The sequence below is a fragment of the Carcharhinus amblyrhynchos genome, chromosome 21 (genome assembly GCF_965287045.1).
Source record: "Carcharhinus amblyrhynchos chromosome 21, sCarAmb.v2.hapA, whole genome shotgun sequence".
In the NCBI taxonomy this organism is placed as follows: Eukaryota; Metazoa; Chordata; class Chondrichthyes; order Carcharhiniformes; family Carcharhinidae; genus Carcharhinus; species Carcharhinus amblyrhynchos.
Window position 1 is genome coordinate 10043294 of NC_137344.1, and position 26909 is coordinate 10070202.

Sequence of the window (26909 nt, forward strand, 5' to 3'; positions counted from 1 at the left end):
CTTGGATTGTTTTCATTGGAACATCGGAGGATGAGGGAGGGGACCTGATAGAGGTTTACAAGATTATGACAGGCTTGGATAGGATGGATAGTTAGAGTCTTTTTCCCAGGGTCAAAGGCTCAATTACTCAGGGAGGGAGGTTGAAAGTGAGGGGGGGAGGAGTTTAAAAGAGATGTTAGGGCAAGTTTTTCACACAGGGGGTGGTGAATGCTTGGAACGCAATGCGGGAGGAGGTGGTGGAAGCAGATTCTATAATAACGTTCAAGAAGCGTCTGGATAGATACATGAATAAGTGGGGAATAGAGAGACATGGTCCACATAGAGGCAAGAAAATATTAGATTAGAGAGGCATCTGTGTTGGCACAGACTTGGTGGGCCAAAGGGCCTGTTCCTGTGCTGTACTATTCTTTGTTCTTTGGAATTTTATCATCCCGCCCACCGTGGGAATTGGAGCGGGCGAGGGATGGACCATGGAAAGGTCCGTTGACCTCAGACAATATTTTATGGTTTTGGGACGAGTGAGGCCATTAAATTCCACCCAAGGTTTATGGAAGTTAATGCAGAGAAAGGCAAAATGATACATTTTAGTCGGAAAATGAGGAGAAACAAAATAAAGGACTCAATTCTAAAGGGGGTGAACAGATAAAATTAGAAGTATATCTACGAATGGTAGAAGGCGGTTGAGAAAGTGGTCAATAAGTTCTATGGGATCCAGGGCTTTTTAATTAGGAGCATAGAGAACAAAACATGGTCATTATGGTGAACCTGTATAAAATACATTTCATCTAATTCTGGATGCCACACCTTAGAAAGATGTGAAGGCATTAGAGAGGGTGGAGAAAAAAATAACAAGTATGATTCCAGAGATGTGAGATTTCTGCGACGTGGATAGATTGGATAGGCTGGGACTGTTTGCCTTAGAGGAATGTTCAGAGCAGAATGGATAGAGGCGTTCAAAATCATGCAGGGCCTGGAGAGAGCAGATAAGGAGAAACTGTTCCCTGTGGAACAGCTTAAAAGCCAGAGGACGCTGATTTAAGATAATTGCAAAGGAACCAAAAGTGATGCAAGAACAATCTTGTTTTACACAGTGAACGTTTAGAAGCTGGCACACACTGCCTGGGACAGTGCTCGAGGCAGACTCAATCATGGCTTTTAAAAGGTAATTGGATAATTATTTGATGAGAAAATAAATTGCAGAAAGCCATTGAGGGTAAGAGACAGACATGACACTGTGTCCTTACTCATTCTAATTTGAGTTCTTCTTTGAATAAAAATTATTTGAATACAGAAAGCAGAGCCTCCGAGTATCGCTGATGTTGTGTGTCTCATTAGGAAATGCAAACGTACTGATACAAATGAGGCAGAGAAACAGACAGAAGCCCAGCTGGGAAAAATGGACCAATGGACAAAGTGAGAACTGCATCAAGAAACATTTCAGGGACCAATCACAAAATACTGCAGTAAATATTTGCTGCTATCTCTTTGTAAATTCTCAAGCCAGTGTGCTGAGATCAGGATTGCTCCCAGCGAGCTTCACCTCTTCCCTTTTTCTCATTGCTGACACATACCATGCATTTTACATGTCCAGACTGGGTGCGTTTTCTGAGGGAGAGGCATGTAAAATAGGACAGGTGCCCACACCACCACCTTTCCATTCACCCCTGATCTCAGCCCCGTAATAAGGGATTGCACGAATGCTGAAATCAGCAGCCCACTCATTATATTCAAATCGATAATCGAGGGTCAATCCGGCTTATTACCAAGTCTTGAACTCATCACCCTGAACTCTCCTCCCTGACCAGCCCAAACACCCGGACTTACTTGTATCCAGAGATCCATTGGGGCATCTTCTTCCTCCTTTTGCAGTCTGGAAAATGTCCACTAATGTGCTCTTGCTGGGATCGATGGAGATGCTAGCCATTCCGATTGGCAGGCAGTTCCTGAGGCTAGGACATCATCTCCAGTGAAGGGCAGAAGTCCCATATTGGTCCTATTTAACCCATCCACGTTACTGCTGAGGGCCACTGCGGAATGGGTCGCCCCCATGCCAACTTTACTTCCAGCGGGGCAGTCTGCCTGCACCCCTCACCCCCCCTTAATATTGGGGCCCACAAATTCACCACTGAGCCAAAAGTCATACTTCCCCTTCCAGTTCTATAAAATCTAAAAAACCACTCTCCAATTTTCTCATGGCCCAGCTTTATCCTCCTGCTCCCCCAGAAGGATCCCAGGTCGATATATTCCTCCCCCAACAACATCAGTGCTGCGCTGTTACATTTCGGGACCCTTGCCCGCATCTGGACAAAGTCAAGTCTTTCCACAAGATCACCAAATCTCTGGAGTGCCCTAAAGCAACTGCACCCAATTATTTCCATATCACTTCTGGCTAACTACAAACTGGTGCATCTTGCATGCAATCTTGATATGGATTCATTCTCAGGTGCACAGCTGCTAAGAGGGTAATGATTAAAGGAAAATATTTAATAAAACTCATACATCTAAATGTTTTACAGAGTAATGGTCAGAGCTGAATTATGTTCCCAGCGTAGCTTTAAAAATCCCACTATTCCATTGACTGAAGTTGAAATTTTGACTGATTAAATTTCAGTAAATCAGTGAGATTGCATTTTTCTCCTACATACCATTTGAACTCCTGTTATAGAAGTATGTTTCTCAGAATATTCTGAACTGTTCCTCCAAGTGAATCCTATTGAATTTTGACCCTGGAGTTTAAATAAGCAAGAAGGAAATTTTACAACCTGTGCCATCAATGTGTTTGAAGGGAGAAATAGCTAAAAACAGGGTCCACATTAACAGGCTGATCATTGCTGAGAATACATCAATTTACGAATGTAGCCCAATCCATCACGCAAACCAAACTCCCACCCATTGACTTTGTCTATACTTCCCGCTGCCTTGGAAAAGCAGCCAGCATAATTAAGGACCCCGCGCACCCAGGACATTCTCTCTTCCACTTTTATCCATTGGCAAAAGATACAAAAGTCTGAGGTCACGTACCAACCGACTCAAGAACAGCTTCTTCCCTGCTGCCATCAGACTTTTGAATGGACTTACCTCATATTAAGTTGATCTTTCTCTACATCCTAACTATGACTGTAACACTACATTCTGCACTCTCACCTTTCCTTCTCTATGAATGGTATGCTTTGCCTACATAGCGCGCAAGAAACAATAATTTACACTGTACACATGTGGATAGTCAAAAACTTTTTCCCAGGGTGAAAGACTCAATTACTAGGGGGCATAGGTTTAAGGTGCGAGGGGCAAGGTTTAAAAGAGACGTATGAGGCAAATTCTTTACACAGAGGGTGGTGGGTGCCTGGAACTCACTGCCGGGGGAGGTAGTGGAAGCAGATACGATACTGAGTTTTAAGGGGTGTCTTGACAAATACATGAATAGGAAGGGAATGGAGCGATATGGTCCCCAGAAGGGTAGAGGGCTTTAGTTCAGTTAGGCAGTATGGTTGGTGCAGGTTTGGAAGGCTGAGGGGCCTGTTCCTGTGTTGAAATTTTCTTTGTTCTATGTTCGATATGACAATAATAAATCAAATCAAAATCAAAAAAATTAATTACTAACTTTTGACAATGCAGAAAAGTAGAAAATAAATTGTTTGCAACTAAATGATCTGAACACAACATATATTACATTGATTTGCAACTTATAGTTAGTTCACCATTTGGGATTGCTAGTGTAATAAAGATCAGTTATATCAAGACACTGATTGTTCTTCTGAAGTTAATGTGGTTTCGAACGCACCCATTCACTGGGTTGGCAGAACACCGACGGAATGCTGCAGATTTTGAGGGGTGTATTTTTGGGATTGGGAAGTTGACCTTCCCTCCATTCTGCATTGCAACAAATTGGGTTTTGCATTAATGAAGAGTCTGCTTGCGGCTGGGAGCAAACAAGACCATTTTATTTATTCAGGAAATGGAGACATTCTCAAGAAAACAAAGTCATTCACAAGAACTGCGGAGATGGCAGAGTGCCAAAGCTTGGTGTGTGACCCTGGTCAAAAGCAGTGGGGAGTGGTTAAGACTTGAGGAGTTTGTACACGCCCCATCAGCTCCTCTGCAGGTTCACTGATAAACGCACAGATGTGACAAGCAGAAAGCAGCAGCGATGACCCAGCGCTTAGACTGTACATTTTCAGAGCAGATTCAGCAGATTATAGCAAAAAACACATCCCCCAGTGGAATTAAAAACTCTCCAAGTGGCCAATATTGTCCTGCATGATTAGGCTGAATAGGATTTAGTCCCTTTCTATTCCAGGTTGTCTTACTTTAGAACTAGAGAATTTTTTTAATATCACTATTTCCTTTGTAGTTTGTATGTTGGTTTTCCTCTCCAAGAAAAGAAAGGTTTATTGTTTTTATTCAAGATTGCCGGATATCTCAAAGGACTTTATCGTCATTGAAGTGCTTCAGTGTAGTCACTGTTGTAATGGAGGAAAATGGCAGCCAAATTGCACACAGCAAGATCCCACAAATAGCAATTTGAATTGGGGTTTTGCGACCTCTCTCAGGCGAGGCTCGTAAAATCCAATCTGAGGACAACAGAGAATTCCATTCCGTGAGCCTCGGAGAGCGCATGGCAGTAAAATTCTGGAAGTGATCATGACCAGCTAATCTGTGATGGTTGATTGAGGGATTAAACATTGGCCAGGACACCAGGGACAGTTCACTGCTCTTCCTCCAAAACAGTGCCATGGGATCTTTTACCTCCACTGGAGCAGACAGATCGGTTTACCATCTCAGCTAAAAGGCAGCGCCTCTGACAGCACAGCACTTCCTCAGTACTGCGCTGGAGTGTCTGAATCTCTGGAATTCTCTGCCCGTTGAAGTGGTGGAGGCTACCTCGCTAAATATATTTTAGTCACGGGTAGATAGGTTTTTGATGGACAAGGGAATTAAGGGTTATGGGGAGAAAGTGGGAAAGTGGAACTGATCCACTTCAGATCAGCCATGATCTTATTGAATGGCGGGGCAGGCTCAAAGGGCTAGATGCCCTACTCCTGCTCCTATTTCTTATGTTTATGTTCTGCCTGGGTTTTCTTGTGCTCACGTCAACAGTAACCAGTGTTTTGGGTGAGTGTATTCAGAGGGGATGAGAGTGGGGATGTGCATTGACAGACTGAGCTGGTGGATTCCTCGTCCCCTCTGGAACTGTTGAGTCTTAGGGAATCATTTGTTACAACTAGAATCAGGTCAGCTTAATTCTGGTCTCTATAATCTATTTCCTCTAAGATGTGTCTGGGAGAAAAGGGGTTTTGCAGAGAATGCAGAAGCTTAACAGTGCCGCAGCCAATGCAAAGCTCCTGGCCATGTGTAGCTTCACTCTCTAACAGTGGACATTTTCATTTCTGGTTTCTACTTTTTCCTGGACATCTTATCTTCTTTGATCAGAGCTTCAAATTCTGGAAGAGAGAACAAGGAGTGAATAGAAATCTTACATTGCCTCCAGTTAACTTGTACATTCTCAATCACTTAGAGGTCAAAGGTTTTATTTGTCAACTGAACGATCTAGTTTTTGTTTCAAATATTATATTTTATCCACAATATTTATAAAATGTTAATCACATAACAGTTCAAATTTAGCATTACGTAAACTGCAATACAATTCAGATTTTTTTAGGACAGTAAGTGGCACTCTGAGGTGCTTCACTACATTTACAATTCCAGTTTATATTTATAATATATCATGTTGCAGTTTTATAGGACCTTAGCTAGGCTGCGCTTGGAATATAGTGTTCAATTCTGGTGCTACACTATCAGAAGGATGTGGAGGCTTTGGAGAGGGTACAGAAAAGATCTACCAGGATGTTCCCTAGTATGGAAGGTATTAGCTATGCGGAGGGGTTGGAGAAACTTGATTTGTTCTCACTGGAATGACGGAGGTTGGGGGCGACCTGGTAGAAGTCTACAAGATTATGAGAGGCATGGACAGAGTGGATAGTCAGAAGCTTTTTCCCAGGGTGGAAGAGTCAATTACTAAGTGGCACAGGTTTAAGGTGCGAGGGGCAAGGTTTAAAAGAGAGGCAAGTTCTTTACACAGAGGGTGGTGGGTGCCTGAAACTCGCTGCCGGAAGAGGTAGTGGAAGCAGATACGATAGTGACTTTTAAGGAGCGTCTTGATAAATACATGAATAGGATGGGAATAGAGGGATATGGTCTCCGGAAGTGTAGGAAGTTTTAATTCACACAGGCAGCATGGTTGGTGCAGGCTTGGAGGGCCAAACAGCCTGCTTCTGCGCTGTATTTTTTATTTGTTCTATTTATATTTTATATTAAAACATTCCCTGCTGCATCTGCTCCAAGAGGTTCCAGCCCCTCAATGCACAACGATGAGAGTGTGTGGAATATGTAGAATCAAAAATGTAGTTTTTAAAACTCATAACATTTCTAAAAAGCGCTTTATAAATCTGTATTACTGTGGAAATTCATGTCCTAAGGCATTGAACAATAGGCTCAAATAAATGATTATATATGTAAGATTGAGCTAAATGGGTTGCTAGTAATAAAATACTCTGAATTAGTCACATCTAGATTTGGGCGGCACGGTGGCACAGTGGTTAGCACTGCTGCTTCACAGTGCCAGGGATCTGGATTCGATTCTCGGTTTGGGTCACTGTCTGTGTGGAGGCTGCACATTCTCTCTGTGTCTGTGTTGGTTTCCTCTGACGCTCAAGTTTCCTCCCACAGTTGGAAAGATGCCCTGGTTAGATGTATGGGCCATGCTAAGTTTCCCCTCAGTGACCCGAACAGGTGCCAAAGTGTGGCGACGAGGGGATTTCCACAGTGACTTCATTGCAGTGTTAATGCAAACCTACGTGTGACACTAATAAACAAACTTCGAACATGAGGCAGCATGATGTTGGTTTGTTGTCTGTGTCGCTGGGAATGGGTTCATTGCCGATCAATATCCCTTGCCCTCTAGCTTCAGACATGATTGGAGATTATAATGAAGGGAAGTGCTACAATTTGGGCAGCATGGTGGTACAGTGGTTGGCACTGTTGCTTCACAGCGCCAGGGACCCAGATTCAATTCTGGCCTCGTGTGTCTGTGTGGAGTTTGTACATTCCGCCCATGTTTGCGTGGGTTTCTTCCCACAGTCCAAAGGTGTGTGGGTTGGGTGGATTGGCCATGCTAAATTGACCCTAGAGTCAAGGAGATGAGCAGCGTAAATGTGTGGGGTTACAGAAATAGGTCCTGGGTGGGATTGTGATCGGTACTGAGTCGATGGGCCAAATGACCTCCTTCTGTACTGTAGGGATTTTATGATTCATCGAAGGTTTGTGCCATGAAGCTATGGTTTGGGAAAAGCAATGATAGGAACTGTTTAAAGATGGTATGAAAAGGGAGTAATGACTGGGATTTTCCAGCCATTCTTGCTGATGGAATCTTCTGTACAACTGGTGGCAGGGTGTAGAGTATGGGGAACCCCATTGACCACTGGTTGGCTGCCACTGGGCAATGGGTGGCTGTCTCTACCACAGCAAAACAATGTCGGGGTGTGTGTGTGTGTGTGTGTGTGTGTGTGTGTGTGTGTGTGTGTGTGTGTGTGTGTGTGTGTGTGTGTGTGTGTGTGTGTGTGTGTGTGTGTGTGTGTGGTCGGCATGGAAAATCCTGCCTGATGTCCCTCATCCTTACCTTGCCATCCCTCCAGGGACTGAGATGTCATTAAACACCCGATAGTATGACATATAGCAAGAAATAGAAAAGCAAACGAAAAGAGGTGAACATTTCACTCAATCGGAACTTTGCTCCCCTGTCAAAGTCAGATACACTAAAAGGCTTGGATAAGCCATTCTCACACTTCACTCCAAAGCGGTTCCAGGCACAGATAGTTTTGGAGATGTAAAATACCTAATGAAATATTAAAAGATGAATGACCTGAAGTCAGAAATGTTGATGTTAATTTTTGTATTGCTGTTGTAAGCTTCACATGTCTGTCCTGAAGGATAAGGAAGGGATTATCTTCAAGGGTAGCTTAGAAAACTCGCATTTATGTAACAGGTTTAATGTCCAGAGTTGCTTAATGGGAGCATAATCAAACAAAACTTAACAGCCAGCCAAGGAAGGTGAACAAGTATTAACACAAATGGTGAAATGTGTAGCAGTCCAAGGATGTGTGGGTTAGGTACATTGGCCATGCTAAAATTGCCCCTTAGTGACTCGAGATGCATAGATTAGAGGGATTAGTAGGGTAACTATATGGAGTTATGGAGATAGGGCTTGGGTGGGATTGTTGTCAGTGCAGACTCAATGGGCTGAATGGCCTCCTTCTGCACTGTAGGGTTCCTATGGTTTCAGATCAAACATTTCTATATTGGGAGCAACTTAATTCATTCAGCATTAACTCCTCACATCATTGAGACAAAACAGTGATGCAACTGGATACGTAAAGCATTAGGACCCAGACCATCAACCTGCTTCTGGGTCCACAGCTTGATAAAAAGCTGTTGAGCATGAACTCTTGAGTGCGCTTTGTTGTGTAAGACTTTGGTGATCGGTGGCAATTCTGATATGCTCTACGTAAGTGATAGTTAACCCCAACCTGTTCCCAGGCCACTCAATAACCAAGTCAACCAAACTTGACAGATATATTCCTGCCTAGTCCAAAGTGAGTGCTTTGAATGATGACTCATGTTCCATTGACCATCCCACACCCTCAAAGCGTGCTGGCACTTTGTGCTCACTATTTTGATCGTGCATGTAGCGTAACTCTCTATTGATTTACGGAACATCTTGGCTGACATTGTTTGGCAGGGACCAGTATCGCATCCTACTCAGCAGCACCTCGTGTTCTGAATAAGATGAAGAATTCTGGGCTGATGTATCTCTGGTGATTTATATTGTGGTCTTGTTCCCAGCCAGCTTGCCTAGCCAAACAGCTGTTTTCTCCTCATCTGTAATAATGTTGTGGTAAGCAGAGATCATTACTGTGCCTACCCCAGTCCAACGCTGGCAACTCCACATCGTAATAAAGTTGTGACATAGGAACAAAATCTTTTGAAGAAAATGTAATAGAAACCCAGTTTTTTTTTATGCTTATATCATTTTTCAGCCTGGTTTTCCTGGAGACTCCAAGAGAATTCTGCAGGTTTGACAACCCCGACTTGACGCCAGTCTCCCCATCCACAGCGATAGGTGGATGATTTTTACACCTTGGATCCTAAATTGTTGCGCCTTCCTTCTCGTGCCCCTTGGAGGCATCTTCTACTTAACAGATGCTGCGCGATATTCACAAAGGGTAGCAGGCTTGCCAGTTGTAAATCGTACCTTTGTAATTAATTCTCCCGTCTCCATCCATGTCCGCGGCCTGGAGCATCGCATCGGCTTCTTCATCTGACAGGGGGACAATGGGAACGTTGGTGGGAATTATCGAGAGGATGTATCTGCAACACAGAGTAATCAGTAATCAGCAAAGGTGTTTGGGATGCCTCATTAAGATGCAAAGTGGGAGACATGACAAAAGCATTAATACTTCCCAAAAACAACTTCCTTAATTCAATAATTTAATTTTAAATTAATTAATTATATTAATCAATGGGGTTGAAGTAGAAATGGTCCAGACATTCAAGTTTGTAGGTGTCCAGATCACCAACAACCTGTCCTGGTCCCCCCATGCCGACACTATAGTAAAGAAAGCCCATCTACTTCTCAGAAGATGGAAGGAAATTTGGCATGTCACCAACCTTTACAATGTTCCATAGAAAACATTCCTTCTGGTTATATCACAGCTTGGTATGGGCCCTGCTCTGCCCAGGACACAAGAAACTACAAGAGATCCATCACACAAACCAGCCTCCCATTCATTGACACTGTCTACATTTCCTGGTGCTTTGTAAAAGCAGCCAGCATAATTAACGACCCCACACACTCCGGATATTCTCTCTTCCACCTTCTTCCATCGGGAGAAAGATACAAAAGTCTCAGGTCATGTACCAACTGACTCAAGAACAGCTTCTTCCCTGCTGCTGTCAGACTTTTGAATGGACCTACCTTGCAATATGATGATCTTTGTCTACACCCTAGCTATGACTGTAACATTACATTCCCCACTCTCTCCTTTCCTTCTCTGCGAACGGTGTGCTTTGTCTGTATAGCATGCAAGAAACAATGCTTTTCATTGTATACTTATATGTGTGACAATAACGAATCAAATCAAAAAATGAAATGAAATCAAATTTACGTTGATTCGATACTTTTTTTATTCATTCATGGGACATGGGTGTTACTGGTAGGCCAGCATTTATTGCCCATTTCCAGTTGCCCTTGTATGTCTTGCTTTGCCATTTCAGAGGGCAGTTGAGAGTCAACCACTTTGCTGTGGGTCTGGAGTCACATTTAGGCCAGACCGAGTAAGGACGGCAGATTTCCTTCCCTAAAGGACATTAGTGAACCAGATGGGTTTTTCCTGACAATTGGCAATGAGTTTCATGGTCATCAGTAGATTCTTAATTCAAGATATTTTAATTCCACCATCTGCCATGCTGGGATTCGGACCTGGGTCCCCAGAGCATTAGCTGAGTTTCTGGATTAATGGTCTAGCGATAATACCACGAGGCCATCGCCTGCTCATTTGTGGGTGAGAATCCATGTGAAGGTGACTACTTAAGTGAAATCCACCTTGCTTTTGCAGATAATGCTCAAGATGTAAAAATAAAACACTGCAGTTGCTGGAAATCTGAAATAAAAACAGAGAATGCTGGATAAACTCAGCAGATCCTTTAGCATCTGTGGCGAGAGAAGCAGGGTTAACGTTTCGAGTAGAAGGGTCAGATAGACTTGAAATGTAGATTTAAACTATGACGCATGCTGTAACATCACCTTATGGATGCATCTCTCTTCGTGTCAAAGTGTTTCATAGTCAGAGAAGAACTTTCAAAGCCACTGTAATGTGAGGAAACATTGGCATTCCAAGGAATAGCCACAATGAATCAAGTGTACCGGGTAAACCGCTGCTGTTGGGTGAAGAACAAATGTTAGCAATTAGATAAACTTCTCTGTTAACATCGGCCTTCAAGTTGTGCATGGGCTCTTTCTGGGGCTTCCTTGCAGAGTATGTGAAAGCCCTGCTAGACATCTCAGCTGGAATTCTCCAGCCATTCATGAACCATTGCCACTGCCAGCGAGAATAGAGAATTTGGTGCTTAATCTCCATTCACTGCAGCAGGAGTGGAGAATCCCTGCTGCCGGCAAGGTCAGGGAATCCGGCCCCTTTATCTGAAAAATGGGATCACCGATAGTACAGTGCTCCCTCAGCACCCGAGTATTGGCCTGGATTGTGTTCTCGAGTGCTTTGGGAGTGGGAGATAAAGTCACAATGCCCTGACTCAGAAGGCCGTGGTGCTATTCACTGAGTCACGTGCCAAACATTGATATAAATGGAAAGTAATCCTGGGGATAGTGTGTTCGGAGAATTTGTTACTGGCCAAGTGTTTCATGATGATTGACTGCCTGAATGTATCCCCCACAATCCGCAGCAGAAACATCTTCCTTTATCTAATGGGAAGGAAAATGTGGAGTTAAGTTCATTCCTTGTGAGCTTGCCAGGGGTAGTCTAAAGGTTCAACCTTTGAAGATTGAAATGAGGAAATATTGCATCCTGCAAAGTGTGGTAGAAGTTTGAAACTCTCTTCCACGTGCAGCATTTGATGCTAGATTAATTTGAAAACCTGAGATGGCTAGAATTTGTTTTTGTCAGGGATACGGGACAAAGACAAGTATGTGGAGTTAAGTTGTAGATAAAGCTTGATTATATTGAAAAGAGGAACAGACACAAGGGGCAGGATTTTACAGCCTTGCTCGAGGGAGACCAGAAATTCCCGCTCGAGGCCAATGGACATTTCCGTTGTCCGCCTCTCGCCAACTCCAATTCCGTGACGTACGGGGCAGAAGAATTCCGCCGAAGGGGTTAAATGGCCCCCTTTTTCTTTATGTTCCTACGTACGTAACGTTTGAGCAGCAGTGGTTTGAGAGTATCTGATTCTCGTAGCCGGGAGGATCAGGTTTCAGAGATGTTAGCGAATGCCTTCGAGGAGAGCCAACCCTATTTAAGAACCGAACTTCACAGGAAGCCTTTGACCCAAATAGTGTTCTCCCTCCCCAACCTCACCAGACAATTCCAGTTGTCATGGCAATGAGCACAACTGCAGCAAAATCATTGGAATGTACAAATTTGGAAGTGGAGTCTTCTGAAAGTATAAACAATTTAGTAATAATGAAAAATAAGCAGCCAGTCACAAGCGCTTGCCTTAATGAATGCCTGATGTTTTACCAACAGTTGGCTAGTTTCTAACTACTTAATGAGTTTTCAATGAGTCTGTGAATCTAGATTGTGTAATAATATTTGATTAAAGCCTGACTTTTTGATTATACCCAGCACACCTAGGTTAGCCTACGCTGGCAGGGGGGACAGCTGTTAAATATGCTGAGAACGGATCCCACATAACAACATGTCACTCAAATATGAAGGGCATGCAAGGCTGCTGGCAAGTACTATCTTAACGATATCATCTGTGATTTGTGTTACAACATGTTCATACACACTGATTGTGGTCCAATACATAATAATACATCTAATGCTGCCAAAATTGATGAATTTGCTTTTATTTCATAATTTCCCAGCTCTCAGAGCAAGCTGGGAGGCACGGTGGCACAGTGGTTAGCACTGCTACCTCACAGTGCCTGGGACCCAGGTTCAATTCCCAGCTTGGGTCATTGTCTGTATGGAGTTTGCATGTTCTCCCCGTGTCTGCCTGGGTTTCCTCCAGGTGCTTCAATTTCCTCCCACAGTTCAAAGACGTGCGGGTCAGGATGATTGGCCATGCTAAATTACCATTTAGTGTCAGGGGGATTGGCAAGGTAAATACATGGGGATAGGGGCTGGGTGGGATTGTGGTCAGTACAGACTTGATGGGCTGAATGGCCCCCTTCTGCACTGTATGGATTCTATGGAGCAAATTCCATGGAATAGCCACCCCCAAAGGGCATTAATGCTCCGTAGCATCAGTATCATGTTCACCAGCACATGGTATACACTATAGCAGCACTGTGGGTGTACCTACACCACATGGGGTTCAATAAGTTGGCCACCACCTTCCCCAGAGCAATTAGGAATGGGCAACAAATGCTGATCTGGTCACATTCCATGAAAGGACAGGGTAATTATTAGGGATATGGCTAAGGTCTAGATGAAAGGGCGGAGTGGTTAATTAGAGGGTAGAAGTTGAGAGCAGTGGGTGGTGATGGTGAAGTGTTGCAGTTCATTCTGATAGTCCAAGTTGCTGTGGAAACATGGACTTTCCCATTCAGCTTGTCACATGGAGCTATGGATTGTGATGGTAGCAACACCAGCTTATTTTCCATCACATGTGTGACAATACTGTGCCTTTAAGGAATGTTATGTTTCTTGTGCAGGATTTGAAAAAAAATCAGTTCTATTTATTGGCGCCACATTGTTTATAACTGGCAACCCACATGTTGATGCTAAAGAAGATTAATTTATCCTAATTGTTGGAATGTTTGTTTTAATTTGGGTTAATGCAGTTTGGTTATTTTAGTGTTTTCCCCTGGGGTTTTTCAGAGTGGGGTTTGATTCGGTTGATTGACTGGGAAAATCACGTAACTGAATGGGGCTAGGCTCACAGGATGAAATAAGCTCAGTTGCTGCTTTGGATCTTTAAGAAAAGTGGCTCTCTGTCTCTCTTTTTGTCTCTCTGGACATTGGAATTTAGAAGGATAAGGATTAAGGGGACATCTCATTGAAACCTGTAGAATACTGAAAGACCTAGATAGAATGGATGTGGAGAAGATGTTTCCATTAGTAGGAGAAACTAGGATCCCAGGGCACAACCTCAGATTAAAGGGATGACCCTTTAGAACCAAGATGAGGAGGAATTTCTTCAGCCAGATGAATCTGTGGAATTCATTGCCACAGAAGACTGTGGAGGCCAAGGCATTGAGTGTAGCTAAGACACAGATAGATAGGTTTTTGATTGGTAAGGGGATCAAAGGTTATAGGGAAAATGTGGGAGAATAGGGGTGAGAAAATCACACTGTGGAGAAGACTCGATTGGCTGAATGGCCCAATCCTGCTCCTATATTTTATCATCTTAAGGACAATTTTGGTAATGAATTAGGAACAATATTCTTCCAGACATCTTCCTCTCTTCCAGCTCATTGGTCTCAAATCAATGACCACACAGTGACCCATATTCTCACCTGCACAAAGTTTCACTTCTTGTCAAGTTGCACTGGTTCTCCACATCCCAGTGAATTGGTCTTGCAATCCTTGGACATGTTTCCAAGTCCGTTCATAGTATCTCCCCATTCAACCTCAGTGACCTTCTTCAACCATATTTTCCCACATATACCCTTCACTCTTCCAACTCTGGCATCTTCTTACTGTAGTGATTGTGATGCCTGTCTCTTTAAGACAGTGCAGCAGAAGAGGGTCAGCTGGTTGAGGGACCAATGAGAGCCAAGAGTGAGTGATCACCCCAGAGGGTGGAGTTCTCTCTCAGCAGAGTATATCTGGAAGCCGCACAGTTAGCACGTGAAGATTGGAGCAGTCAGACAGGCTGTTCCAGAGCAACTTAGGCTACAAATCCCTGCTCAGAGGAGGTAAGAAAGCCTCAATGTCAGACCCTGAGTAGCAATAATGGACCCCAGAGAGAAGAGAAGAACTGGAAAACCACAGAAAGGGGGAATATTGGAAAAAACCCTATGGGGAGCACTAAAAACCCCAGAAAGGGGGAAGGACTGGAAAGCCCCAGAGAGAAGGGAAGAACTGGAAAACCACAGAAAGGGGGAACATTGGAAAAAACCCTGTGGGGAGCACTGAAAAACACCAAAGGGGGGAAGGACTAGAAAACCCCAGAGGGGAAACACTGGAAAACCCCAGAGAGAAGGGAAGAACTGGAAAATCACAAAGGGGAACATTTGGAAAAAACCCTGTAGGGAGCACTGAAAAACCCCAGAGATGGGGAAGGACTGGAAAACCCCAGAGATGGGAAGGCACTGGAAAACCCCCAGAGAAGGGAAAGCATTGGAAAACCCCCAGAGAAGGGGAGTATTGGAAAACCCCACAGAGAGGGGCACTGAAAATCTCAAAAAGGGGGGAGCATTGGAAGACCTCAAAGAGGGGCACAAAGGGAACCCAGAAAGAGGGCAACAGAAGACTCTAACTGATGTGAAGCAGCAAGACTCAGTTGCATCCCACCCTTTTGTACTGGAATGGATGCTCTTTGTAAAGGTTTAGCCATAAACTACAAACAAATGATAAAGCTGAAATCAGAAAGTAAAACATGTCACAACAGAAGAAAAAGTAAGAATGAAAAGAGTTAGATAAACTTCACTGAGAACTACAGCAAATAGTAAATGAGGTAAAGGTTTGTGACCTTATCTGTAGCAACCTGGCTACATCAGAGGCTAAGAGGAAAAAAACAAACACAGTGGAAAAAGTTGGAAGTAGCAAGAAAATCTGTTAAGCTCAGCAAGAAACACTCACCATCAAGCAGTGAAGGAATGGATGTTAGGGCAGGAAGGTGTGAATAAAAGAATTGAGAATAAAACAGGATAGCATGGTAGCACAGTGGTTAGTTCAATTCTGGCCTCGGGTTACTGTCTGTGTGAAGTTTGCACATTCTCCCTGTGTCTGTGTGGGTTTCCTCCGGATGCTCTGGTTTCTTCCTACAATCCAAAGATGCGTGTGTTAGGTTGATTGGCAGCACTAAATTGACCCTAGGGTCAGGGGTATAAGGGTAAAAGAGGGTTACGGGAATGGAGTCTGTGTGGGATTTGCAGGCTCAATGGGCTGAATGGCCTCCTTCTGCATTGTGGGGATTCTATGAAATGGTCACATGAATAAAAATGCTAAAGAGAGAATTTTATCACACAGCTTTGGTTCCAGAAATAGAGTACCACGACCATTCCTTCATAAGTGACAGGCCGAGGTGGTGAATGAGCTGTTAACTCTGTGTTGTGCTGTAATGATGGGACCTGTATACATTGTAGAGTTTGACAGAGGAAAGGATCAACAGAGGATTGGAGAGCGGCGCCATCCGCAGAGTAAAAGGTGTAGTCCTTGGTCAGCACACAGTCTAGGACGGAACTTAGAAAGCAGCAAGTCTGTATGGAAGAGTCCCATACAAGACCATATTTGGAACTCAGCATTAGCTGAAGCTACTAATAGAAGTGTTCTGTTAAATACAACCCTCAAGATCTCATTATCACATAATTGCCACATCGATTTACAAAATTCTAACTTCTGTGTATGTTTATTTAGAATGTAGGTTTGAATAAATCTATTTTGAAGATTGTATAAAATAAACGAAAGGGGAAGGGATGTAGTGATTGTGGTGTCTGTCTCTTTTAGATAGTACAGTAGATGAGGGACCAATGGGAACGGAGAGTGAGTGATCACCCCAGAGGGTGGAGTCCTCTCTTGGGCAGAATACATCTGGAAGCCATGCAGTAAACATGGAGCAGTTTAGAGCTGCAAATCCCTGAACATAATTTCTCGGTCAATAAATAACTTCTGTTCCTCACAAAGCCTGCATTGACGTGATGATGGCGGGATTGTCACCACGTCACGTTTCCACACCCCGATTCAGATTGCTCTCCCATTAACAACCATGCCTTTCGGGCTGAGGCAGCTGATGTCTGGAATCCCTGCCTGGAGCCACTCTGTTACTCAGTCACTCTCCAAGATGCTGTTTAAAACCTTCTCCTTTCACCTGGCTATCTCCTTAAGTGGCTTGGTGTCCAATGTTGTTTGATGACATTCCTGTGAAGCACTTTGGGATGCTTGACTACATTAAAGGTGCTATATAAATGTAAGTTGTTGTTGTTACATATGTAGCAGCTCATGTCCTCAGTAACTCATCCTCTTGGACCACCTTCCCTCCACACCATAGTCTTTCCCTCACTTAAAAATCTATGATCCTTTACAGGATAGAAGGAGGCCATTTGACCCATTGAGTCTGCACTGACAGAATATCTTACCCAAGCCCTATCCTCGTAACCCTGCACATTTACCATGGGTAATTCATCTAACCTACACATCTGGGGACAATAGGGAGAATTTAGCACGCCAATCCACTAACCTGCACACTTTTGGGATGTGGGAAACCCATGCAGACACGGGGGAGAGCATGCAAGCTTCACATAGACAGTGACCCAAGGTTGGAATCAGACCCAGGTCCCTGGCATTGTGAGGCAGCAGCGCTAAGCACTGTGCCACTGTACGCCTCAGAAAACATTATCCATCTCTCTCTTCATCCATGCTTTTTCCTCTTCTAATTTTCTCTTGCTCTCTGTTCAGTGCCCTAAGACATCTTGTGGGTGGCATAGTGGTTAGCACTGCTGCCTCAAAGTGCCAGGGACCCAGGTTCAATTCTGACTTTGGGTTGCTGTCTGTGTGGAGTTTGCATGTGCTCCCTGTGTCTGCGTGGGTTGCCTCAGCGTGCTCCGGTTTCCTCCCACAGTCCAAAAATGTGTGGGTTAGCTGGATTGGCCATGTTATGTGGCTCCTAAGGGATTAATAGGCTGAATGCATGGGGTTATGGGGAAAGGGTCTGGGTGGGATTGTTGTCAGTACAGGCTCGATGGGCCAAATGGCCTCCTTCTGCATGGTACGGATTCTTTGATATCTCTGAGCGCAAAGATGTGGTTCAGCAAGAAAGGCTGTTGTTAAACATTCAACAACGCAGGTTTGTATTTTAATGGTGTTAAAAGTAGTGGGAACTCTTACTTAATTTCATTCCATTCGATGTAACCACTTTTGTCCTTATCCAGCATTTCAAAGGCTTTCCGAATTGATTCATCAAGCTGACCGGTTTGCTTGAAGGTTTCCATGTATTCAAAGAATTTGTGATAATTGAATGGACCTGGAGGAAGGAAGACAGAGCTCGAATGAGAAACAAGAACTGGGCATTGGCTGGCCTATGGTCAGGTTGACCAGACCGAGCGATCGATTGGATCAAGTCATAGCGGTAACGTTCTGATCATCAGCCACCCCCTTCCCCCTCCCACTCCTCCCACGCACCGACTATCCCCCACTCCATCCCAGGCAACCATTATTGCTCTGCACCCAGGGACAGAACATTCGCTCCAATTTAGGGGAGGAGGAGGGGTGAATGTAGGCGAGCGAGTGTGTAATTTCGCACTAAGATAAAAGCAAAATACTGCGGATACTGGAATCTGGAACAAAAACAGAAAATGTTGGAAAATCTCAGCAGGTCTGACAGCATCCGTGGGGGCAGAATTTTGCCTCCCCACAGATGCTGTCAGGCTTGCTGAGATTTTCCAGCATTTTCTGTACTTGTGTGTGTAATTTCATACCGTTGGACAGCATGTCAGTTTGCCAGGGTATTATAGAACTGTAGAATCCTTACAGTGTAGAAGAGACCATTCAGCCCATTGAGTCTGCATGACTCTGTAACAGTAACTTACTCAACCCTCTCGGAAGAGTGGCTAAACTGAATGATGGGATCTAGCGTGGGTCTGTCCTCCTGTACAGCTCGAAGACTTGTTTTGAAGTAAATATTAAAAACTGCTTGGCATTGGACTGTGTTTTATCTCCTTTTTCAGATATTAATACTGAGCCCTATCCCTGTAACCCCACACACTTCCCATGGCCGATCCACCCAACCTACACCTATTGGGACACTATGGAGCAATTTAGCATGGCCAATCCACCTAACTTGCACATCTTTAGACTGTGGGAGGAAACCGGAGCACCTGGAGGAAACCCATGCAGACACAGGGAGAATGTGCACTCTTCGCACAAGGCAGTCACCCAAGACTGGAATTGAACCTGCGTCTCTGGCGCTGTGAGTCAGCAGTGCTAACCACTGTGCCACCATACCCAACTAACAAATGAGAAAAGCCAACTAAGGCCAATTATCAAAGGACAACTGGAACTTTCCAGAGGTCTGTCTCTCCTGGTGCATTTTAAAGCCCCTCCAGCTTAACTGACCACAGGCTGCCCTGTGAAAAGAGACCAAAGAAAATTACAGCACACAAACAGGCCTTTTGGCCCTCCAAGCCTACACCGACCATGCTGCCCGACTGAACTAAAACTCTCCCCTTTTGGGGATCATATCCCTCTACTCCTTTCCTATTTATGTATTTATCCAGACGCCCCTTAAAAGTCGCTATTGTATCTGCTTCCACTACCTCCCCCAGCAGTGAATTCCATGCACTCACCACCTTTTGTGTAAAAAAAATCTGCCTCGTATATCTCCTTTAAATCTTGCCTCTCATACCTGAAACCTATGCCGCCTAATAATTGACTCTTCCACCCTAGGAAAAAGCTTCTGACTATCCACTCTGTCAGCCCCTCAATCTTGTCGACTTCTATCAGGTCATCCCTCAACCTTAGTCATTCCAGCGAAAACAAACCAAGTTTCTCCAACCTCTCCTTTATAGCTAATGCCCTCCATACCAGGCAACATTCTGGTAAATCTTTTCTGTACCCTTTCCAAAGCCTCCACATCCTTCTTGTAGTGTAGTGACCAGATTTGAACACTATATTCCACGTATGGCCTAACTAAGGTTCTATAAAGCTGCAACATGATTTGCCAATTTTTAAACTCAATGCCCTGGCTGATGAAGGCAAGCATGCCGCATGCCTTCTTGACTACCTTCTCCATCTGTGTTGCCACTTTCAGTGATCGGTACACCCAGATCCCTCTAACTATCAATATGCTTACGGATTCTGCCATTTACTGTATATTTCCTATCTGTATTAGACCTTCCAAAATGCATTACCTCACATTTGTCCAGATTAAACTCCATCTGCCATCTCTCCGTACAAGTCTCCAACCTATCTGTGTCCCGCTGTGTCCTCTGATGGTTCTCATTGCTATTTGCAAATCCACCAACCTTTGTTCTCCCTTCGAATGGTCCAGCTGCCAATTTTTGAAAAGTGTTAAGTGGGCACCTCAAGATGGAGGCTCTCTCTCTCTCGTTGACCAATGGCAGGGTACATTTTCTTTCTTATTGGATTATCTCCTATTGGTCCTCCACCTTTGAGAGCCTACTTAATTGGCTGGCTAATTCATCTAATCAGCCTCTTGGTCACTAAGGGGGCAATTCAGAGAAAATCGCAGCTGGGTGACTGCTCATGACTCAAACCTCACAATCCTGCACCAGGATTGTCCGACACAGGGGGCATTGGAATGGAGTGCCTCAGAGAATGGAAATAGGCCAAACAGAATCCTCACGTAGAATCATAGAACCACAGAAACGTTACAGTGCAGAAAGAGGCCATTCGGCCCATTGAGTCTGCACTGACCACAATCCCACCCAGGCCCTACCCCCATATCCCTACATATTTACCCACTACTCCCTCTAACCTATGCATCTCGGGACACTAAGGGGCAATTTCAGCATAGCCAATCAATCTAATCCACAAATCTTTGGACTGTGGGAGGAAACTGGAGCACCCGGAGAAAACCCACGCAGACGCGAGGAGAATGTGCAAACTCCACACAGATCCGAGTCAGCAATCGAACCCTGGAGCTGTGAAGCAGCAGTGCTAACCACTGTGCAACTGTACTGGAATAGAATGTGGCTGGAATGTTTCTGAAACTGGTGAAATTAAAAATGAATCTGCGACTATCAAGCCTCCCACTCACGTAACGTTAGTACAGTCCTAGTACAATTGTGACCGTGAAGAAGATGGGTAAATGATGCCATGTATCGATGGCAGGGAGGTGGGGTTGGTGGTGGGGGCAGGGGTTATCAATAGGAGCAATGGTGTAGTATTGATCTGAGTTATGATATGCCTATTCAGAAGAATAGTAAAGGATAAAATTAATCGAGAAATCCATTTTTCATCCATTCCTAGGTGCCCGGTTACAGAGTGGAATGGAGACGAAATTAGTACAAATTATTCTTTACAAAATGGTATGTGTTATCTTGAAATGTTTGCTATTGTGAGGCTTGCATTAATAATTGCACTAATTCTTCACTAATTTCTGTAATTTTTAGAGAAAGCCTGGTAATTTGAAAGCAGGTAAGTTGAAATGTTGCAAGATTTACTGACAGTTATTAAAGGCTGCGCTGTCATTCAGCTAAATTAACAGGTGTCTATCTTACTGTGGGCAGTGTCAGTGGGTGTAAAACACTCCACGGCATCATTCAATGATATTTAAAGACACTACATAAATAGGATAAAATGTCCCAAGGTCCTTCACAGGAAAGTCATAACACAAAATAGAGGGGTGTGGGGACTTGGTGGGAGGAGGGGAGAGAGGCGCTGGGAGGAGGTGTTGCGGCAGTGGCATCAGTGGCGTAGTAGTAATATCACTGGACTAGTAATCCAGAAGCTGAGAATAATGGGTGGCATGGTGGCATTGCTGCCTCGCAGCTCCAGAGAACTGGGTTCGACTCCCGGCTTGGGTCACTGTCTATTTGAACTTTGTACATCCTCCCTGTGTCTGTGTGGGTTTCCTCCAGGTACTCCGGTTTCCGTGTTCTCCAATTAGGTGAATTGGCCATTCTAAATTGCACCTTAGTATCACCGGATGCGTAGGTTAGAGGGATTAGTGAGTTAAATATGTGGGGTTACGGGGATAGGGCCTGGGTGGCATTGATTTCAGTGCAAGCTCGATGGGCTGAATGTACTGTAGGGATTCTATGGTTTCTATGATTAGTCAGCCAACTGTATAAGGCAATGTTGGGGGCAGATAATCCAAAAGCTTGATCAAAGAGGGAGGCTTTAAGGACCATCATCAAGGGAAGAGGCATTAAAGGAGGGCAATTCTGACAATTTTAGACATAGACTATTGAAGGCACAATATTGGAGCAGTGAAACTTGGAGTAACACAAGAGGCCAGAATAAGATGGGCACACAAGAGGAGTTGGGGATTTCTTCCCAGTGTCCAGGCCAAAGTTTATTCCTGCAATAACTCACTAACTCTACATCTGCCGTCACTTATCCCATTGCTATTTGCGAGGGCTTGTAGACAAGCAGTGAGCCACCCAGTCCCTAAAGGCTGAGATAAGATTCTAATCAGTAAGGGAATCAAGGGTTATGGGGATAAGGTGGGAAAGTGGAGTTGAGGACTATCACATCGGTTGTGATCTGATTGAATGGCGGAGTAGACTTGATGGGCTGAATGGCCTATGTCTTATGGTCTATAACAGCAGTGATTATATTTCAAAAGCAATTCATTGTCTGTGAAGCGCTTTGAGAGAGCCTAAGGATGTAAAAGGTCCTTCAGAAATGTGTGTTTTTATCTGAAAATGTCTCTCCTAAATGAAATATCGTTCTAATATTTAATTTTTAAAATTGCAGTTTTTGTTTAAAAATCACTCCAGCAGTGATCCGATGCACACTTCCCACACAGGGTTAAGTTTAGAAGCCATTTCCGAAACCAAACTAATATAGATGGGACATCTTGGCTCAGTTCAAACTCTCTTGTCTCTTGGACAGAAGCTTGTGGATTCTAGACCCACTCCAGGGACCTGGGGCACAATCTAGATTGATACTTCAGTGCGTCACTGAGGGGTGCTGCATCATGAGAGGTGTTCTGATGAGATAAGACCATAAGACATAGGAGGAGAATTAGGCCATTCAGCCCATCGAGTCTGCTCCGCCATTCAATCATGGCTGATATTTTTCTCATTCCCATTCTCCTGCCTTTTGCCCATAACTCCAGATCCCCTTATTAATCAAGAATCTACCTATCTCTGTCTTAAAGACACTCAATGACCTCCACAGTCTTCTGCAGCAAAAAGTTCTGTGGATTCACCATCCCCTGATTGAAGAGGTTCCTCCTCATCTCCGTTTTAAACGATGATCCCTTTACGTTGGAGCAAAAGCCAAGATTTTCCAGACCTGGCGAGGTGTGTCCCACCATGACGGACGTAACAAGCCATTCAAACTTTCCATTTACTTCGACAGGACTGGAGGATTCTGGCAGTGGGAGGAGCTGGAAAACCCTGGCTGAGGTTTTGCCCTCGCTGGGCACTTCAACAATGCCCCTGCCCTGTTTGCGAAAGCAAATTCACCCTAACACCCTGACTGATATTTTACACTCAACTGTACAGTGTCAAAATTTACGTTTGGAATATTGTGTGCAGTTCTGGTCACCTCATTATCAGAAGGATGTGGAAGCATTGGAGAGAGTGCAGAGGAGATTTACCAGGATGTTGCCTGGTTTGGAGGGTAGGTCTTATGAAGAAAGGTTGAGGGAGCTGGGGCTTTTCTCTTCAGAGCGGAGAAGGATGAGAGGCAACTTAATTGAGGTTTATAAGATGATGAGAGGGATTGATAGACCGGACGTTTAGAGGCTATTTCTTCGGGTGAATGTAGCTGTTACTAGGGGGCATAACTATAAGGTTCATGGTGGGAGATACAGGAGGGATGTCCGAGGTAGATTCTTTACTCAGAGAGTGGGTGGGGTATGGAATGCGCTGCCTGCTGTGACAGTGGAGTCGGACACTTTAGGAACTTTCAAGCGGTTATTGGATAGGCACATGGAATACACCAGAATGATAGGGAGTGGGATAGCTTGATCTTGGGTTTGGACATAGCTTGGCACAACATTGAGGGCCGAAGGCCCTGTACTGTTCTATGTTCTAAAATATATTGCTGTTTGTGGGAGCTTACTGCTCACATTCTGGCTGCCACATTTCCATCATTCCAACAGTGTTTATACTTTAAAAGTACTTCACTAGCTGCAGTGCACTCCGGGATGACCTAAGGTTGTGAAAAGCGCTACAGAAGTAGAAGTTCTCTGTTCCTACTATGGGTCTAAGGTTTTTCGAATCATAGCTCAGACCTTGGCTGACACTTGCTGGCTGATCCTGGGAGGTGCAGTTTCGGGACTATACAGTTCATCTCCACTCAGAGCTGAGTGGAAAAAGGCTTGAAACCTAACAGTCCAGATTTCATCAAATCATAGAATCCCAACAGTGCAGAAGAGGCCATTCAGCCCATCGGGTCTATGCCGACTCTCTGATAGAGTGGCTGGAATTCTCCAGCCGTTCCTGCCAGTGGAATTCTCCGGACGCACCAGCAGCAAACCCCCATGGGTTTTCTACCTGCTTGGGGTGATATCAGCGGAAATCCAAGATAGCACCAGAATGAGGCGATTTCTTGCAACCTTCTAATTCTATCTTGTACTCTCATTCTAGGTTTCTCAAACTTTATTCTAACTCTTTTTTAAACTCTCGAACAATGCTTTAATTCAATTTCTTACATTCTGCAGTCTCTCCTTTCCTTCTCTATGGACGGTATGCTTTGTCTGTATATAGCATGCAAGAAACAATACTTTTCACTGTATACTAATACATGTGACAACAATAAATCAAATCATTGACAGTGGTGAGACCAGAGAATCCCACCACTAACAAACAACGTTAGAGAATCTCGCCAAACAACGCCAGAGAATCTCACCCGGTATCTTACCCAGGCCCTCTCCCCGACCCTATCCCCACACATTTACTTTGGCTAATCCCAGTAAACTACACGAGGGTGATTCTCCCAGCTCGCCTCACTGCTCTAGCAGCGCAATGGGCCTGGAGATAACAGTAGAGGCCGTTTCCCGGGCTTCCCGCTGGACATCACGGCATCCGCAAGTCTCCCAGCCCAAGATCCTGAGCCTCATCAGCTCCGTGGGATGCAGGGGAAGGGTCATGGGGAAAGGAAAATTGGAATTAAAAGACTACTGCTTCAAGTCTCAGTGCGGAGCTGACTTTAATACTTAAATTTCAATTTACATCTGATTAGCAAGCCCGGGGCTGAAGTCTCTGGGCACACTATTGTCTCTCCCCCAACCCTGCCAGGGGAGAGATATCAGCTTGCATACAGTGGCCTGAGAGGCCAGTGATCGTAGAGTGGGGGCATTGGAAGGGCAGCGATCGGGAGTCTGGCAAGATGGGGCTACTGCATGCGCAGTGACCCGTTCACCACTCTGCTGCCAGCCTTTCCAACTGGAATAGGTCCTATTCTCTGATTTTCAGAGTGAATCTGCTAGGGCACTCTGCAGTGCTCAGAGTGTGGGAGATGCAATCTGAAAATCACGCTTAAAAAATATTCGAATTGGGGAACTTACAATTTCTTTTGGGAGAATCCCGGCCCACATCTTGGAACACTAAGGGGCAATTTACCATGTCTAATCCACACCTTTGGATTTCAGCTGGTAACCACCAGCGACCAATGGCTACAGCACAGCGGAGTGTGATTGATGGAGTTACCTCTGAGCCGCAGTTCACTGGGCATGAGGGAAATGTCGTGGTCTGTTAGACTGGTGCCCATGGCATGGGCAACCTGCTTCACGTGTGCGTTGAAGTTCGAAGAGTCCATCTTCTCGGATTTGACCGACTAAGGCAAAAACGAGACACAGCAGTTCAGTGAAACAATATTATAAAACCAGAGACAACACAGGCATTTTAAAGCAGTGCGTGACTTAATGACTTCTGGCATCTTATGCTTCATTGGAAATAAATGAGCAGTGCAGGGCTGTCCAGCATGTTTAACTCGAAGTGCATTCCCTTGATGTAAAATGGCAATGAAAAACAATACAAATCAAAGAATATTTTCATGCAATTTCCCAAAGTTGTACAGTTGCGATAATTGGCCTTGCCTGAAATTATGTTTGAATTTCCGCAGACTTATGTTAATAAGTTACTTAAATTTATAAATTAAAAGTCAACATTATATTTCATCCCCCTTGCGCACTCGTTCCGCGATAGGATTAAAGAAAAATACTGAACCAAAAATGTACGCAGATTAATTGGAATCCTGAACCACGCTGTTGGATGCAACTTGGCAGTGGGGCTGAGTGCGTTCCGAAGCTCAAATCATTAAGAGGGTTTTATGCCTGGTTGAGAGACCGAGTGGGATTTCATGCTCGGATGAGATTCGAAGACCAGGCATATGCTTTTGTTGAAAATTTCAACTCGGCTTTTGCCGGAAAGGATGGACGTGCTACCTCGTGAAGAACAAAACTCAGGGCCGAATCTACATCACAACGTTTTGCAAAATGACACTTTGCATGAACCAAAAGATTGCAAACGTTTATATCCCTTTGAACTTGCATCCACATGAGGTAGATGACGTAGATTGATTTAAGAGGCAACTCGATGAGGGTGTGAGGTTGGAATCAATGGAAGGGTGTGCTGACAGAATTGCACGGAGTGGAATGGGAGGAGGTGCGTGCAGAGCATAAACACCAGCATGGACAAGATGGCCCGAATGGCCTCTTTCTGTGCTGTTCTGTACATTCTATGCCATTTGCAATAATTCCGACAACATCTCATTTTGTTTGCTGCATTTGAAAGTCCAATCTCCCCCCAAAGGAATGCTGAAAAATAGCTGGCTTTAATTGTTAAACTGTTCTTTAGTTTTGGTCAGTGGTGCAGTTTGGGGACCACATTCAGCCCATCTGGGTTGTGAGTGCGGCCCACGAGAGATTTTGTTGACTGTTACCCACATAGGGTTCCTCTGATTTTCCTCTGTGTCATGCTTATCCTACCAGTATGTCTGTTAGTGATTCGTACGTAGACCAAGGGGCCAGTGAAATGAGGTGCGTGCTGATTGCTCACAACATTGACTGTGAGAGCCGTGCGCTCCCTCTGTGTCCACTGCATAAATATTTCTTTCGTTTTTACCATTTGAGGTTGATGAGAGTTCTATTAATGTATCAATAATTAAGCAGTTACCTATAACACATTATGAAATATTTGGTGTGTATTGAATGTATTTAATCTTATCCACGGTTAGTGAACAAGCCTGATTTCAATCTCTCAGCCCATTGAGTTGGAGGAGGGTGACTGACAAAACCCACTCACTGGCCATGCTGCCCATCACTGGTATAAATCTTTAAACTTAAAATACTCTTGAAGTCGCAAACGATTG

The 26909-nt window shown here is 44.3% G+C and overlaps 1 protein-coding gene across 1 annotated transcript; it reads right to left on the minus strand.

The window, feature by feature from the left end:
• Positions 1-5394: 5394 nt before the first annotated feature.
• Positions 5395-25829, minus strand: LOC145356494 (parvalbumin-like EF-hand-containing protein). The gene is made up of 5 exons (XM_080209220.1): positions 25766-25829; positions 25247-25373; positions 17787-17922; positions 9308-9423; positions 5395-5441 (listed from the first exon to the last, which is right to left on the minus strand). Exons 2-5 carry the CDS (start codon positions 25353-25355, stop codon positions 5395-5397), a joined length of 408 nt encoding a protein of 135 aa, XP_080065346.1. The 5' UTR covers positions 25356-25373; positions 25766-25829.
• Positions 25830-26909: the final 1080 nt, after the last annotated feature.